The 17,999-nt window shown below is 34.0% G+C and overlaps 1 protein-coding gene across 1 annotated transcript in view; it reads right to left on the bottom strand.

The window, feature by feature from the left end:
- Window positions 1–7,442: 7,442 nt before the first annotated feature.
- Window positions 7,443–17,999, bottom strand: part of PIP4P2 (phosphatidylinositol-4,5-bisphosphate 4-phosphatase 2) — a gene marked incomplete at both ends in the record, with an annotated part of 57,994 nt that continues 47,437 nt past the window's right edge. Inside the window, 2 exons of the mRNA XM_080694647.1 lie at window positions 7,443–7,586; window positions 9,439–9,529. Of these exons, the coding sequence (XP_080550773.1) occupies window positions 7,443–7,586; window positions 9,439–9,529 (235 nt within the window). The remainder of the gene's footprint in view (window positions 7,587–9,438; window positions 9,530–17,999) is intronic.

The raw sequence follows: 17,999 nt of genomic DNA, 5'->3' as shown, positions 1-17,999 counted from the left end.
GTAGAAATAATAGAGGTGTTTCAAAAAGAATTCAGAGAGAGCCAAAGAGAGATAAAGGATGCAATTAATGAAGTAAAGTCCTCAATTCAAAGTACAAACAACCGATTAGACCACATGGAGAATAGAATCTTGCTCCTAGAAGATGATCATTCAAAAAATGAACACATAGTTTCTAATTTAGAAAAAAAAAATTCAACAGCAGGAATCTGACACTGAAGAAATATGGGCCCATTTTAAGAGAGCTAACCTAAGAATAAATGGAATAGAGGAGAGAAAACAAGGTGAAACCAAAGGGCTCAACAATATTTTCAAGGAAGTAATAGCAAAAAATTTTCCAAATGTAGAGCAAGAGGTCGATACACAGGTCCAGGAAACTTATAGAACTCCCTTTAGAGGGGATCAGAGAAGAGGATCCCCATGCCACATAATTGTCAAAATGACCAATGTGGAAGCCAAGCAGAGAATCTTAAAGGCAACAAAAACAAAGGGCCAAGTGACATTCAGAGGCAAACCAATTAGAATTCACTCCAGACGTCCCAAACCAAGTCATGAGAGTCAGAAGGGCTTGGAGTAACATATTCCAAACTCTGAAAGAAAACAACTTCCAGCCAAAAATTTCCTACCCAGCAAAACTTTCTATCAAATTAGATGGGGAAATAAGAAGCTTCCACGACAAACAGAAAATGAAGGAATTTATGTCTTCAAAACCAGCACTAGAGAAAATACTCAGAGATTAACTACAAAGAAGAAATAGGTAACACACACCAGAACCAGAGAAACAAGATTTTCCATCCAACAGACAACTAAGACTTGTTATCTGTGGAGATTCATTATTTATGTTAGTCTTTTACCTATCTCTAAATTGTATTTTTTGCTTTTATTGTTGCTAATTTTTAGGATTTCTAGTTGGAATATTAATATACCTTCAGATATAGCATTTGGAAATATTTTATCCCATTCTATCAGTAACTTTTAACTCTGTTTACATTGTCGTTGGATGTACAATATTTTTTATTTTTTAGGGAGTTTATTTACCCTTTTGTTGCCTGTGCCATTGAAATCATATCCAAGAAATCACCGCCAATTTCAATGTTGTGAGGTTTTATGACCCAGACTTTCTTCTAAAAGTTTATAGTATTAAGATTTATATTTAGGTCTTTTATCTATTTTGAGTTAATATTTGTATATGTGTTAGGTAAGGGCCCAATTTTATTCTTTTTCATGTAATTATTATTTTCAACAATATTTAGTTAAAAGATTAGTACTTCCTCCACCAAATGTTCGTGGAAACCTTGTCAAAAATAACTTGACAATATATGGAAGAATTTATCTCTAGGCTTTTATTTAACTCCAATGGTTTATATATCTGCCTTTAGAACAGTACTACACTGTTTCAATTATTGTAGCTTTATATGGTTTGAAATCAGGAAATATACATCTTTTAGCTTTGTTCTTCTTCAAGATTGTTTTGGGTATCTAGAGTCCATATTCCATATCAGGATAGATTTTTTTTCTGAAAAATAAATAAATAAATGTATGATAGTTTTGCCTAAAAAAAAAAAAGAAAAAAATATTCTCTGGTAAGAAAGAAAGCAAAAAGAAATATTGAAATGTTATCTTTAAGTCAACTAACTGGGCGATGTGTGCATGTATGTCTACAAAAGTATTTTCTTTATACCATTATGATGTATGAATACATTGCACCAATAAAAAATAAATTAAAAAAAAACAGTGACACATGCAAGATTGAGAACCAGGTGCTGAGGTCTGCTCTGATGATGAGGCCTTCAAGGGAGATATGTGGGCAGCAGGAGGTATACAAAGAGGAAGCTGTGCAGAAGAGACCACAAGTACAAAGGCACAGACCACAATCAAACATGGCATTTTATAAGGTAAGGCATTCTCCACACAAACTCCTAAACTTTTGCTGATGGCTTACTAGTTCACAAAAACTTAATTCACTTTCTCCATAATGGCTGAAATACTCAGTAACTTAAGCCAAAGTTCTATTTGATGTGGAATTATCAGACATGACAAGGTTTTTCAGAAAAATTCGTGAAAGCATTAGTAACTATAATTCTGTATTCAGCAGCTCTTAGCGGTTACACATATTAGTAGGTCATTAAGGGTCTTCAAAAACACTTGGTCAGAGGAATATATGATCATTTTCTATTTAGCACGTTACCTTAAATGACTGTGACAGAAGTGAGAAGACTACGGTAGATCAAAGACTCTTACTTGCTACATTACAAAATATATTTTCTTCTTAGATCTTTAGCATCGTCTAATACTTTACTTTGTGAGATGGTTTGCACTAGAATAGGGGCTTTTTAATTTTCTGGTCTTTATGTAGTATTCTACCTCAAGTTAAACTTGTACATATTTAGCAAAATGTAAAGAGTATAGTATTTACTTAAAATACAGTGAATTTAAAAATTAAAAGCCATTATATCTTATTAGCATTTTGTGTACTTTACAATCATTTAATAAGTAATGAAGTTATATTATTTAAAGCTCATTGCATGTCAATTTCCCTCTATTTAATAAGTAATATTCTGTCTTAATTTGGTTTTATTTCTTGTAAAAACAAAAATATATTTTTGTTACATAAAACTAGATACTCTAAGATTAATTTAGTTGGCTATACTATCAAATTACTAGAATTATTTTTAAGCTAATTAGAGCATTCCATTTCAAAATCAAGACTGTATAAAAACATTTTCTAGTAATTTTCTTTCAACAAGTGAGTTACAGACAATAAACAGCAGGGGGCACAAAACACTAATGTTATTCACTAAAAAGCAAAGCACAATAAAATCTTGTATACTGGAAAACAGTAAGATTTTTGAGGCAGACAGAATATTTCTAGCCAGCATCATCACATGTAAGCTAATCTTAATCTAACAAATGTTTTTATAATTATTAACAATGGTGGAGATTAAATGTTACCATGTAAGGTGTACTAATAAACACTAATATTTTCACTTTGTTGCTTATTACATGTATATGTATATATACACAAGAAACATATGCAGTAAGTGAAAATTTAGACTTACAGTAATTTATTCAGGTCATTAACATGAAAATGGCTATAAAATTTTATATGAGTTCAAGTGTAGCCATATCAAACTAAACAAAACTACTACAAAGTAAATGGCATTATTTACTTTATCATAATAATTATGTATTACAATAGATTTTTCTACATGAAAAAATATGAATATGAGTGAAAGTAAAAGCAAATGAGTATGTATTTTCAACATGATGTAGTACAGTATGTTTTAGGGCATGATCCTGAAAATTTATCCCAAAAGTGCTCCTTTTGAATGTAGATTCCCGTCCAACTCAAAATATACCTTTTCAGTTCGATGGGAGAAGCACCTCCATGTCCTCCAAAAATATTTGCTTCCTTAGTTCCTATAATATTTAAATACACATTTTATGAGGTTAGTGCGGTATCCAGCCCATGTCATTATTAGATTCCTTTCTTCTGAAATAACATGTAACAAATGGCTTGCTCACGAATCATGGTACCATTATGATACCAATTATGGTACCTGATTATGGTACCATTTTTCTCTTCTAAGAACAATTTAGGAAACTAAGGAAATTTTATTACTTTTGACAGCAAGGAAAATACCAAACTGTTCCTTTTCTGTTTAATGGCTATGATGTATTATTTTTAAAAACATTTCTCCAGCACTTTCTATTTTCACTAGGCATATGACCATGGTCTATTTAAAAAAAAAACTGAGCATAAAGTACCATAAGTTTGAATTTAATTAAAATTGTATGGTTACTAATCAAACTAAGCTTAAAGGTATATCTGTTAACTTTAAAAGACAAGGTTTTATCAGTGGAATTCACTAGCTTTTATCTAATACATTTATTTTAAAACTTCAAAAAGCAGAAGGAAATATAACAAACACTGATGTGATCATCACATATCATTATGACCTATTTAGCAAGAGCAAAACTTGAACTCTGCAACTACAAATTTAGTTCAGAATTTTTCAAGAAAGCGTTTGTGTCTGATCACAGAGATACCTACCCTTAACAGTTTTATTTTTCTTAGACATAGACATAAAATATTTTTCCTCAAAGTGGATTATATTACACATATTGATTTGCAATTTGATTCTGTCACGTGATAATTTGTGAACCACTTCCAATTCAAGAGATAAAATTTTTCATCATATTCTTATTGATCACTTGTTACTGCATAGTAAAAAATGCACCATCCTTTATTTCATTCATCCCACATTATGTGGTTTTTAGGTGTTTTTAGAATACCAGTTATAAACTAAAATGTGATAACATTGTACAAACATATCTGCTGTCTTATAACAATACTAATATAAATTCTTAGAGACAGAACTACTAGGTTAACACATATAGAAGGGTATGTTTGTAGATTTTCTCATACCTTTAAAATTACAGGTATAATATAGCTCTTTTTCAATCTGTTAATATGGTAGGTAAAAAATATTTCTTTTTTAATTTGTATTCCTTGATTATTAGTATATTTTAAAGTTAATGTTCAATTACTTACATCTTTTCCCTCATGAATTTTTTTCTAATGCTTTTAATCCTATCTCATGTTACAAAGATTAACTATATTTTAAAAATATATTTGCTGCCAGGTGTGGTGGCGCACTCTTGTAATCTCAGTAGTTGGGAGACTGAGACAAGAGGATCGCAGGCTCGAGGCCAGCCTTGGCTACTTAGTGAGGCCCTCGGCAACTAAGTGATACCCTGTTTTAAAATAAAGAATAGAAATAGGGCTAGGGATGTATTTCGGAAGTAGAATGCCCATGGGTTCAATCCTCTGCACAAAGCACAGTCTGAATGTATGTCATTTTCAATATATTCAACATAAAAATTAAAAATAAAAATAAATAAAAAATAAAATTCAAAAAACAAATTGAGTATATAAAGATCTTTTTAATTAGTATGATTAAACATGAGAAAATGTATTTACCCAATACTTTCCAATAAACTAAGTATATATATATACACACACATACATACACACACACACACACACACACACACACACACACACACACACCCCAGTTTGTCTTTTGGCTTTGCTTATCTTTTTTTACATGGTAGTTTGTTTCTTTTTTTTTCAACTATCAGTCTTTTCCTATATGATTTTTTTCTTTTAGGTTTTACTTGAAAAGCCTTTCTATAACTTGAGATTATAATATTTACCTATGATTTCTGGCATAAAATATAAAGTACAGATTCAAGTGTATGTACTTAAAATCATTCAATTATTCATTAATTCATGCATATTTATTCTTTCATGTATTGAGCACATACATACCAGAAATTGTTCCAAATAGTGGTAAAGCTGTGAACAAGATTGCCAAGACTTCTGTTCCCATGGAGTGATATTCCAGAAGAAATATAATTGTTTAGAATATAACAGTGTGAAATTTCAAATCAATAGATAAAAGATTAACCAGTCACAGAAAGTGAAAGGTCATATGTTTTTTCTCATATGCAGAAGGTAGAGTAACCAGGATACCAGAGGGATTTTGGGTAATGGAGGAGAAACTTCAGTGGAGTGAGGGAGGGGGTCTAGGGGAGGAATGGAGGAGGGAGAATCAATGGAGGAATCACTTTCATTGACAGTATGTACATATGTGAGAATACCAATGTCAGTCTCAATATCCTGTATGGGGAGAGGGAGACAAGGGAAAGCTCACAAAGTGTTGTGTGCATGTATGTCACTAAAACTATTAACTACATTATGATGTGAGAATATAATGCATCAATACAAGTATAAAAAAGAATAAAATGGAATTATTTAATATACAATGCTGTTTCAACTAAATAAATAATTCTAAAATAAATATATTATTTTATACTTAATATTATATGTATTACAAAATGCATTTAAAATATGAATTTAAAAATATCTATAAAACAGTAGGGAAACAAATATCACAAAATTATATACCTTCTTAAACATGAAAATTTAAAGTGAAGTGTCAATGTAATTTGGAAAATATCTTATTTTTAATACAGAAACAAAGTAATTTTTGAACAACAATCTTTATTAGTGTATTTTCAAAGATACATATAATCCTGAGCTACTGCATTTATACATTTATCATTACTCTTTGAAGTTTACATGTATTTTGCTCCAACTCTCAGGTGAGTACATTTTTTATACTAATCATGAACATAAAGATCTTATCCCTGGAATTACCAATTAATTTACTCAGATCATTTCATCATCAAATTCTAATACATGAGACACTTTAGAATATTACTTCCCAATTAGGCAATTTTTTTCCAAAACTGCAAAGATGGGCAGTGCAAAAGCTGATTCCATAATCCTAGTGAATTAATAGAAAACGAATGTTGCTCTTTGTCTCTAAACTATTTTCTTAAATTGGGTAATTATTTGACCATTTATATCTGATAATGATAAGAGCATCTGTGATATTAACATTTTTAGCTAGTACAAAATGTCATAGTCTCCCTTCACATATAAGTGGTACATAATTATCCCAATAAGAAAAATTCACTATGACCTATTGAAAAGGAGCAAAACCCAATGTAAATATATCTTTGATTAAATGGTTAGGTATTATAAAACATGTCATGTGAAATACTTCCTCCAGTCTCTACAAAGAAACACATAGAGCTGATTAACATTAAATTCCATAAACCCAGACTAGATTTTTATAATTGGTAAATAAAAAGACAAAAATTAAAAGCAAAACATTCTGTGATCTTGAAAAAAGACATTTATCCAACATCTCCAACTGTGGACAAATAAATATTTTCATTCTTGTATTTTAAATTACTACCAAAATATTGTATCTTTCTACAAATAACAAAAACAAGCATACAGTATCTAGAAATGTTTCTCTGACAAGAATGTCAAGTTTTTGAAAGTATACTCAATTTTTTTCCTGAATAAGGTTACTATAATCTTAGGTTAAAATTACTGTAAGCAGTTCAAGCAAAAATGCATATTGCTTAAATTATAAAGCAAGCAATTTTGATATTGTTTAATTAAAATGTAAGTATAAATGTGAAATGATTGTAGAAACATTTATAAACACTTCTTGGGAACACTCATAGATCAAGTAATGTAATCATGGATTTAAACATAATCAAAAGATGATATTATATGTTATGTTTGGTGACAAGTCCAAAAATATCTTCAGTTGATTTAAATGAACATAAAAAAACACAGCTTTATTGTTCTGAGTTTGAAAACCTAGCAGCAAAACAAACTATTTGCATATAATGCAGTGCAATGAGCAATTGTTCATAAAAGACTCCCAAAGTCTTGAAACTATTATACATAAACCAGAATTGAATCCATTAGGATAAATGATTTTTAAAGACATCCAGAGTAGCTTATCAAGAACTGCTAAATCCTCTCACCTGCATCACTGAATCATAGAGCAAGCTCATGCAAAACTGTGTTCTGGATAACTGACTCTTATTGCTCCCCAGTAACAAGCTCGAATAAGGCAGATCAAACCTAAGAGATAAGCAATTGCCCAAGAAACATAGGTTGCATGAAATCGTCTTGCAAAATCCTGAGTGCCAACCTAAAACAAAAAGCAACATGAAAACAAAAGGTTAGAAACTTTAAGGAAATATAAGATTAGTAGAGTTTTATTGTGTGTATTTCTTACAATTTTCTAATCCATCTGTTGATGGACACCAGGCTTAGTTCCATAATTTAGCTATCATAAATTGTGCTGCTATAAATATGGATATACATGTATTACTATAATATTATGGTTTCAGTCCCTTTGAAAAGATTCCCAGGAGTGGTATAGCTAGATCATTTGTGGATCCATTCCTAGTTTTCTGAGGAATCTACTCAGCAATACAGAAGCACAAAATGATGTTGTTTGCAGGCAAATGACCTGAAAAAGACTATATTAAGTGAGATTAGCCAGACACAGAAAGTGAAGGGTCATATGTTTTCTCTCATATGCAGAGGCTAAGGAATAATCAGAGGGACTTCCGATAATGGAAGAGAAACTTCAGTGGAACTAGGGAAGTGGTCTAGGTAAAAGGGTGAGGAAGAGAGAGAATGAAATCATTTCCACAGACATGGACATAATGTGAAAGTATAAATGTCCATCTCAATATCTTGTATGGGGAAGAAGCAGAGGAAAAACAACTGTTCTGTGTATGCATGTCACTATCACATTAGGATGTGAGATTATAATGCACCAGTAAATGCATAAAAATAAAAATCATATTGTCTAATTGCATAAGTATATGGTGATTTTTTTTTTTTTTTGCGGTACTGGGGATGAAACCCAGGTACATTCTACCTCCAAGCTGTACCCCAAGCCCTATTTTTTTATTTTTTATTTTGAAACCAGGTCTCACTGGGTTACAAAGGGCCTCACTAAGTGGCTGAGGCTGTCCACCAATCATGATCCTCTGGTTTCAACCTTCTGAATGCTGGGATTACAAGCATGCACCACCATACCCGCCTTATGCTGACAATTTAACTTGTTATATTTTATTTAGTCTTCTAATCAATGTGTATATCCTTCTATATTTAGTTTTTTTATATTGTAAAATAAAAAATCTTGTTAATCTCTCTCCCCAAAACTATCTGCTTAGAGAATCTGTGTTAGCTTACATGTAGTATGGATGAAATATATCCCCAAACTGAAGCCATGAAGCTCTTATTAAATATAAATGTAAGTAGATGTATCTGTTGACTATAATTCATGTTCAATACCACTGGTTATGTTAGCTGTGCATTTTATGAAGTAAAGAACAAAGCACACTGAACTACATTATTTCCAAAAGATATTTCATCTACGTAATATTGTATGACAGAGTAAGATATTGCTAATAATACAGGATCAGGTATATTAACTGAGGAATGCAGACGCAAAACAAGCAAATGAGTGCAAGACAAATCAGTGCCTCACACTTCTCCTTGAATAACCCCAGACCAATTGTTTAGATTTACCCTCCTCTAAAAATAAGTCCCCCATATTGGCAATAAAAACCTCCATCTGACGTGGATAATGAGAAGAATTTTTCAGATATCCATATATCTAAATGAACATTGCTTTGAACATAAGATACTTCAGGTATATGCAAAGTTGGTTCTGCCACTAAATAAAAATAAATGGCCTTTTGTTAAATAAAAGGCAAATTCCTCAGTGTCACAGAATTTCACAGACTTCCAAAGGCAGCCTTTTACCTGGATGAGTCCATTAAAGACAGGTCCATGAAAACAACAACAACAACAAAAAAAAAAAAAAAAAAAAAAAACAGGTTCCTGGGCTGGATTTCTGATTGCCCATAGTCCCTCAGAAGTTTTCAGAGCACCTGGGAGGCAGCCTGTTTAGAAATCACAGTTGTCCCAGGCCTCAGGACTGGGTATAGTTGAAAGAATTCTAACAGTAAAACAGTACTCACAGTTAATCCGACTCCAATGAAAATACATATCATTCCAATGGTAATATACGCACAGCAGCGCCTTCGAGGAAGTGCACTACCCACTGAAGAGCTGCAAATTTATGAAAGCAAAAACAGTAAGCATTTACACAAATATTCTCCATTGCATCTTTGTAAATTACTATCTGTGGCTTTAAGTAATATTAATTTATAAGCCTTCCTGCTTTTTCCAACTTGATAGATAACATTTATGAAAGTATCATTTTCAATGAATGACAAATAAGTGGTGAATTTGTGATATTGTCACTTTTTAAATTTATTTTTTATTGGTGCAATGTATTCATACATCATAATGGTATAAAGAAAATACTTTTGTAGACATACATGCACACATCGCCCAGTTAGTTGACTTAAAGATAACCTTTCAATATTTCTTTTTGCTTTCTTTCTTACCAGAGAATATTTTTTTCTTTTTTTTTTTAGGCAAAACATACATTTATTTATTTATTTTTCAGAAAAAAAATCTATCCTGATATGGAATATGGACTCTAGATACCCAAAACAATCTTGAAGAAGAACAAAGCTAAAAGATGTATATTTCCTGATTTCAAACCATATAAAGCTACAATAATTGAAACAGTGTAGTACTGTTCTAAAGGCAGATATATAAACCATTGGAGTTAAATAAAAGCCTAGAGATAAATTCTTCCATATATTGTCAAGTTATTTTTGACAAGGTTTCCACGAACATTTGGTGGAGGAAGTACTAATCTTTTAACTAAATATTGTTGAAAATAATAATTACATGAAAAAGAATAAAATTGGGCTCTTACCTAACACATATACAAATATTAACTCAAAATAGATAAAAGACCTAAATATAAATCTTAATACTATAAACTTTTAGAAGAAAGTCTGGGTCATAAAACCTCACAACATTGAAATTGGCGGTGATTTCTTGGATATGATTTCAATGGCACAGGCAACAAAAGGGTAAATAAACTCCCTAAAAAATAAAAAATATTGTACATCCAACGACAATGTAAACAGAGTTAAAAGTTACTGATAGAATGGGATAAAATATTTCCAAATGCTATATCTGAAGGTATATTAATATTCCAACTAGAAATCCTAAAAATTAGCAACAATAAAAGCAAAAAATACAATTTAGAGATAGGTAAAAGACTAACATAAATAATGAATCTCCACAGATAACAAGTCTTAGTTGTCTGTTGGATGGAAAATCTTGTTTCTCTGGTTCTGGTGTGTGTTACCTATTTCTTCTTTGTAGTTAATCTCTGAGTATTTTCTCTAGTGCTGGTTTTGAAGACATAAATTCCTTCATTTTCTGTTTGTCGTGGAAGCTTCTTATTTCCCCATCTAATTTGATAGAAAGTTTTGCTGGGTAGGAAATTTTTGGCTGGAAGTTGTTTTCTTTCAGAGTTTGGAATATGTTACTCCAAGCCCTTCTGACTCTCATGACTTGGTTTGGGACGTCTGGAGTGAATTCTAATTGGTTTGCCTCTGAATGTCACTTGGCCCTTTGTTTTTGTTGCCTTTAAGATTCTCTGCTTGGCTTCCACATTGGTCATTTTGACAATTATGTGGCATGGGGATCCTCTTCTATGATCCTCTCTAAAGGGAGTTGTATAAATTTCCTGGACTTGTTTATCGACCTCTTGCTCTACATTTGGAAAATTTTCTGCCATTACTTCCTTGTAAAGATTGTTGAGCCCTTTGGTTTCACCTTCTTTTCTCTCCTCTATTCCAATTATTCTTAGGTTAGCTCTCTTAAAATGGGCCCATATTTCTTCAATGTCAGATTCCTGCTGTTGAATTTTTTTTTCTAAATGAGAAACTATGCGTTCATTTTTTGAATGATCATCTTCTAGGAGCAAGATTCTATTCTCCATGTGGTCTAATCGGTTGTTTGTACTTTGAATTGAGGACTTTACTTCATTAATTGCATCCTTTATCTCTCTTTGGCTCTCTCTGAATTCTTTTTGAAACACCTCTATTATTTCTACAGTTATTTTCCTGATTTGATCTTCTAGAAATCTCTGAATTTCTGTTTTATCAGGTTCTGATGTTGTGGGGTTGTGAGCATTCATTGCTCCATTGTTATTCCTCTTTCCCATGATTTTGGAAGTTTGTGCCTTCTCTGGGTTCTTCCCTGGGTCACTACGACTTCACTTAAGGTGCTCTGTATCTCGAGTCTGTGGTATCTCAGTCACCACTACTCCTTTACTGGGTTGTATTGCAGAGTCTCAGACCCAGGGAGTCAATCGAGGCTGCTTTTGACCATGGGGGTGTGCCAGGTTGGGCGTTCTCCTATGGTGTGATATCTCTGCCACCACCACTCCCCCACTGGGTCAAGTCTCTGGGAGTACAGTACTGGGATTTCTCCTCTAGGGGCCACAATTTGACTCACTGTTGTTGAGTGCGCAGATGGAGCTGTGTGGACTCGGTGAATTTGCTGCTGCTGCCGCTGGTAGCAATATGGCGCCGCTGCCATGCCCTCAACTCTGAGGCTTGCGTATTTTTTTTCTGTTTTTGAGCTCCGCTCTGAGTCCCTGTAGGGTGTTCTGAGCCCAGCCTCTGGGAGCTTTAGATACTCCCTGAGCCGAGAAATCTGCCGAATTCCTCCTGGCTGATGCGTAGCGGCTCACCTTGGCTCACTGTCCGCCGCTCCTCTCTGGAGCCTGCTGGGCTGTTGAGTGCATTGGTCTGGTGCCATCCGGTGAACTCGCCGCTGCCGTCTGCAGTAAGGCGCTGCTGCCGCATCCTCGGGCATGAGGCCGGCGTATCTCCTCTGTGGCTCTGAGCTCCGTTCTGAGTTCCCTTCCTCTCTGGATCCTGGTGCTGCAAGGGAAAACGGCGCCCACTGCTTCGCGCCACGGCTCCGGCTGCAGCACTGTGGTCTGGTTTCTGGTGTCTCGTTTTTCCAGCCCTCTTTTTCTCTGTCCCTTGAAATTACATTTTTTGTTTCTCTGCTGATGGTGTTTTCTGGCTATGAAAGGCGCTGATTTTGTGCTAATAGAGATTGGTTGTTAGCAGGGCTCTTAAGCCCCGCTTTTCTCCGTCACCATCTTTCCGGAAGTCTCCTCATTGTCACTTTTTAAATAGAGTTGAAGCTTTGATCATTGACAGTGTCAATAAAAACCACCATAATCCCTGATTATCTTCCAAGATAATAGCCTATTTAAAAAAATAAATTCCATAATGGAAATATAGTCTTTCAAATAGCTTTTGATATTTTTTACAGTTGTCACAGTTTATGTTGAGTACTGAAAATCTTAAAAAATAGAATAAAAAGTTAAAAAGGAAAAGAAAAATTACCTATAATCCCACTACCACGAAATAGTCACTCAACATTCTGGCATATATTTCCTGCTATCATAATTTTTTGCTTAGCAGTATATAATGTAAGTATTCTAAAACTGGAATTGTGATGGATGAATAATTAACCTATTCTTTGCTAATGTACACAAGGTATTTAATTATTATAAGTTATGCTAGGTAGGCCTCATTTAAAACAATTTTAGAAACATCCGGGCATGGTGGTACACGCTGTAATCTCCGCACTTGGGAGGCAGAGACAGGAGGATTGCGCTGGTTTGAAGCCAGCCATGCTGGTTTAAGAGACCCTGTTTCCAAATAAAAATATAAAAATAGGTCTGGGAGTGTATCCCGGAGGTAGAGGGGCTTCCAGGAATCCCAGTACCACAATAAATAAATAAATAAATAAATAAATAAATTAATTAAATAAAACATTTTTAGAAACAAATGTTGGTGAGAATGTGGGGAAATAGGAACTCTTCTACATTGGTGGTGTGAGTACAAACTAGGTCAGCTGCTATGGAGATCAGTGTGAAAATTTCTTAGCAAACTTGAAATGGATCCACCATATGAACTGGCTATACCACTAATTGGTTTCTTTTCAAAGGGGTTGAAATCAGAGAACTACAGTAACATATGCATACCCATGTTCATAACGACACAATTCCCAATAGCCAAAATATGGAACCAACCTAGGTATCCATCAACAATTGGATTATAAAATTATGGGAAATAAACACAATGGAATTCTACTCAACAATAAAGAACAAAATTACATCATTCATAAGAAGGTGGAAAGACCTGGAGAACATTATGTTAAGTAAGATTAACCATGCACAGAAAGAAAAGGGACATATGTTTTCTCTAATATGCTCAAGCTAGTGAGTATTTGGGACACCAAAGGGACTACAGATAATGGAGGGGAAAGTTCAGTGAGCCAGGAAGGAAGAGCAGGGGAGAAATAAGGTTCATAAATGGAAATGCTACCTGCAATTATGTGTATACATGTGAGTATAACATTGTTAACCTGGACACTCAGTATTCAGAGGGAGGGAAATGGGGAGGCGGGGGAGGGCACCAAGTACTGTGTGAATATATGCCATTGACAACATGACCTACATTATGATGTGAGACAATAGTGCACCAATTAATATATATATATATATATATATATATATATATATATATATAATAAAAATAAATTTCAAATGCAGTAGTATTTATCTCACTCTACCTCTGATTTTGGTAATATTCAAAATGGTACTAGAACAGCAGAGATCAAAGAGCAAAATTAATACATTTTTCTGTGTAAATATATTTATTAACACATACCATATGCCTGGAACTGTTGATGAATGACATAATGAAGTGTTACCTTTGTATTAGTGTAAAAATCATGCCTAATACATCGTAATCTCTTAAAGAGTTCCATTGAATAAGCAAAATTCAGAAACACATCTCTTACTTGAAATCACTTGGAAATGTGATATCCCAAAGAGGTTAATTTTAAATACAAGCTATTTCCTTTAACACTCAGATCTGTTTTAAAATTGGTAAAAATCTGTTGCAAATACATGTCATATATATTCCTGAATACTTGAGCCAAACTAAACATCTGGATGACCTGGGGTCATCACTAATTACTTATTGCACTGATTGTTGTAGGGAGCTAGTAGGGCATGCAAAATTCATTGCCTTTATGCTATATTTAGACTGCTTAGGGTTTTAACTCCTATGCATCTAACTAGTGATTTTTTTCTGCCTCTACCCTACAGCTGGCCGTTGCTTCTCGTTTCTACCTGTTTATCTGCCTCTGACAGTCTCTAACCTACCATGCATCAGAAACCAACTAAACTTGTTGGGATTGTGTATTGAATAAGTCAAAGGTTCAAAATGAATATTAAAGCATCTTTTCTGCAAGGCAAGAGAATAACACAAGGGCATTAATTTCCACATGTGAATGGATACTATTTTGAAAACCCATGAAACTCTTCCTGTTTTAAATCACTCAAACAGTAGCTGCTTCTCAGAAAAGAATCTATTGTCACTCCAGAACTCAAGTGCCATCTGACCACAAGGATGAGGCAAAACCCAACAAGCACCTTTTTTAAAATAAATCACAAAAACTTTTACATATTTCATACATAGGTAATGTCTGTATGCAACAGGATTATTTTGCATGGGTTAAAACTCTATATGCGTGTGTTGAACTGTATGATCCAGAAATTGCCCTTTTTATTTGCTCAATACTCTACATGAGACTTCTGTATTGGGATGGGAAGCACTAGTTCATTTGTTTTCACAATTATCTTTCATTTCATGACTCTGATACAGTTTACTCATTCATTCTGTTGATGATTTTTAAAATATTTTCCTTGCTCAGATTTTTCTTAATATTTTGCTATTAGTACTATGCTGCTTTGAACCCACTGTTCAATATGTGCAGATATTTTTCAAACATATACCTAGGAATAGAATTGATTGGTTTATCAAACATATTTTAACTTTTGAAAATATATAAATATCAAATTTATATACCCAACAAAACTATATGAAAGCTACCATTTTTCACCCAAATTCTCATCAGTGCTTCAAAATTCAATGTTCTCACTTTAAAAATATTATGGTGCCAGGCATAGCAGCACATGTCCAGCATTTGGGAGGCTGAGACAGGAGGATCTCGTTTTGCAGACAGCCTCAGCTACTTAGGCTCTTTGCAACTCAGTGAGACCCTGTTTCAAAATAAAGAATAAAAAATAGGGATAGGGATGTACCCCAAAGGCAGAATGCCCCTGGGTTCCACTCCCAGTAATGCAAAAAACTAAAAGAAAAATTATGGATAAACTGGGTATGGTGACACATGCTTTTAATCCCAGTACTTGGGAGGCTGAGACAGGAGGATCGTGGTCCACGGCCAGGCCTTCTGCAATTTAGTGAGACCTTGTTTCAAAATAAAGAATAAAACATAGGGTCGAGGTGTATCTGGGAGGTAGAATACTCCCTGGGTTCCATCCCCAGTATCACAAAAAAAGAAAAAAAGAAATAAATTTCATGAATAGTAATAGAACTTTTTGTTATTTTAATATGTATAGATCTGGTTTCTAGCAAAACTGAACATCTTTCCAAATGCTATTTGGGTATTCGTTTTCTTTTTCTATTAATTGTTTATTCATCTCTATCATTGTTTTGTTTCAAGCTGCCTTTTGCTTACTGATTCATAGATGATATCTATACACTCTGGACTCTATTCCAGGCAGCTATATATACTACATATATCTTCCTGTAGCCCATTTTTATAAATTATTTAAATAACATGTTTTGACTTTTATTTTTTAAAAATAAAATTTTATATTGCCGGGCGTGGTGGCGCACGCTTGTAATCCCCGCGCTTGGGAGGCGGAGACAGGAGGATTGCACTGGTTCGAAACCAGCCTCGCTGGCTTAAGAGACCCTGTTTCCAAATAAAAATATAAAATACATCTGGGAGTGTAGCCCGGAGGTAGAAGGGTTTCCAGGAACCCCAGTATCACCAAAAAATAAAAATGGACAAACTTAAGTCCTTATTTGGTCCTTAAGTCCTTAAGTGGACAAACTTAAGTCCTTATTTGAAACATCTAGTCTTTCTAGATGTTTAGAAGTGCACAAAGTATGTTACAAGTAGAGGTAGTAGCTACATTTTGTAGATATTCTTTTGTTAAAATTCATAATGAAATAATTGTCTTTGGAAATTGAACAAACAAACCACTTCTCTGAGCAGGACACATTGTGTTTGTGCTGGCTCCGGGAAGGAGGGAAGGAATGCAGAGGGCTTCATACCAATGTTTTTGGTGAAGCAAGATTGTGCATTGTTGTCCCTTATATCTGTTTTGTTTTACTTTGCTGTGTATATAGTCTATATTCAAAGGACAAATGAGTCCTAATTTATAACATCTAGTCTTTCTAGATGGTAAAGAGGTTGCCAGTGTATGATAAAAGTAGTAAACTAATACACTGAGTACACTTTGTGTTAAAATCCATAGGAAAGGCTAAACTAAATCCCCTTAGGAAGTGAAATTACTAAAATCCTAAACACTGCAGTTGCATATATCTGACCTTTGGGAAGGGAAAGGGTTCTGTGTGTGTGTGTGTGTGTGTGTGTGTGTGTGTGTGTGTGTGTGTGTGTGTATGTATGTGTGTGTGTGTGTGTGTGTGCTTTATTCATTGCTACAGTATGGATAGTGGGCAATAAGTACTTGTTGGAGACATCTAGACTTTCTAGATGTTTTTAAAGTGCATGGCACATGGTAAAGTAGAGGGCTAAAGTTATGATCTTTTAGTATTTGTTGTTACTTCATAGTATGGTTGCATTTGGGGAATGGAATTATTAAATTTGATGTCTTGTAGAGGATGCTGTTTGACTCTGGGTAATGTGTGGTGGGGAGCACACAGAAGCTTTCTGTGCCCCATAGTTCATGTTGTCTAACCATTGTTACATATGTACATTTTAGTTATAATTGCTGAGTATTAAAGGATAAATTCTAATGCCCAAAGTATAAGTAGGAAAATACTCCCTATATAATTGTCTTTGTGTTAGTTTTTAGGAAGAGCTCTCTTGGGATGACCTTTGTTAATCTGTCTTGGAGCTAGGGGAGGTATTGTACTTACTACATGTTACTGGAATGGGGAAAAGGGAGAGGAGGGATGGTATAGGGAAGGGCTCCTTGTTAGTATCTCTGTACCTGGAAGACGTTTAGACCATAAGTTTCTGTGTGTATTTTTGGTAAGTACTTGTGTTCATTGTGCGCAAAGTTTCTATTTATGTCCTAACATCTTAACTTCATAGATGTTCCAAAGTGAGAGTGTATGGTAATAAGTAGAGCTTGATGAATTAGCCAACTTGAAAATACCTTTTTGTTATAATTGTTAAGAAGGTGCACCTTGGGCAAGGAATCGTCACACCTCTAGGCAATGCGTGTCAGGGCTTGTTCATCCCGCTGGCAGCAGAGGGGCAGAAGGAAGTGCATAGAGGTGGAGCAAGTGTTTCTCAGATTTACATTTTGATTTTGATGTGAGCCATTGGTGTGTGGTGCATCTTCTGTGCTGTCCCATAGTAACACCTTAATTCACTGGGAACATACTTTGAAGTTAATATTTTAGTAGTAGAAATTTGATGGCTCTTAGAAACATGCTGGTATACTCTTGCTTTATATCTACTTTTAAATCGAGCATTAAGGGAATGCAGTATTTTACTCAACTCTGCCAGT

The sequence above is a fragment of the Muscardinus avellanarius genome (assembly GCF_963383645.1).
Source record: "Muscardinus avellanarius genome assembly, chromosome: 4".
NCBI lineage: Eukaryota > Metazoa > Chordata > Mammalia > Rodentia > Gliridae > Muscardinus > Muscardinus avellanarius.
The sequence above is the reverse complement of the archived record's forward strand: the minus strand, read 5'-3'. Positions and strand labels throughout refer to the sequence as shown.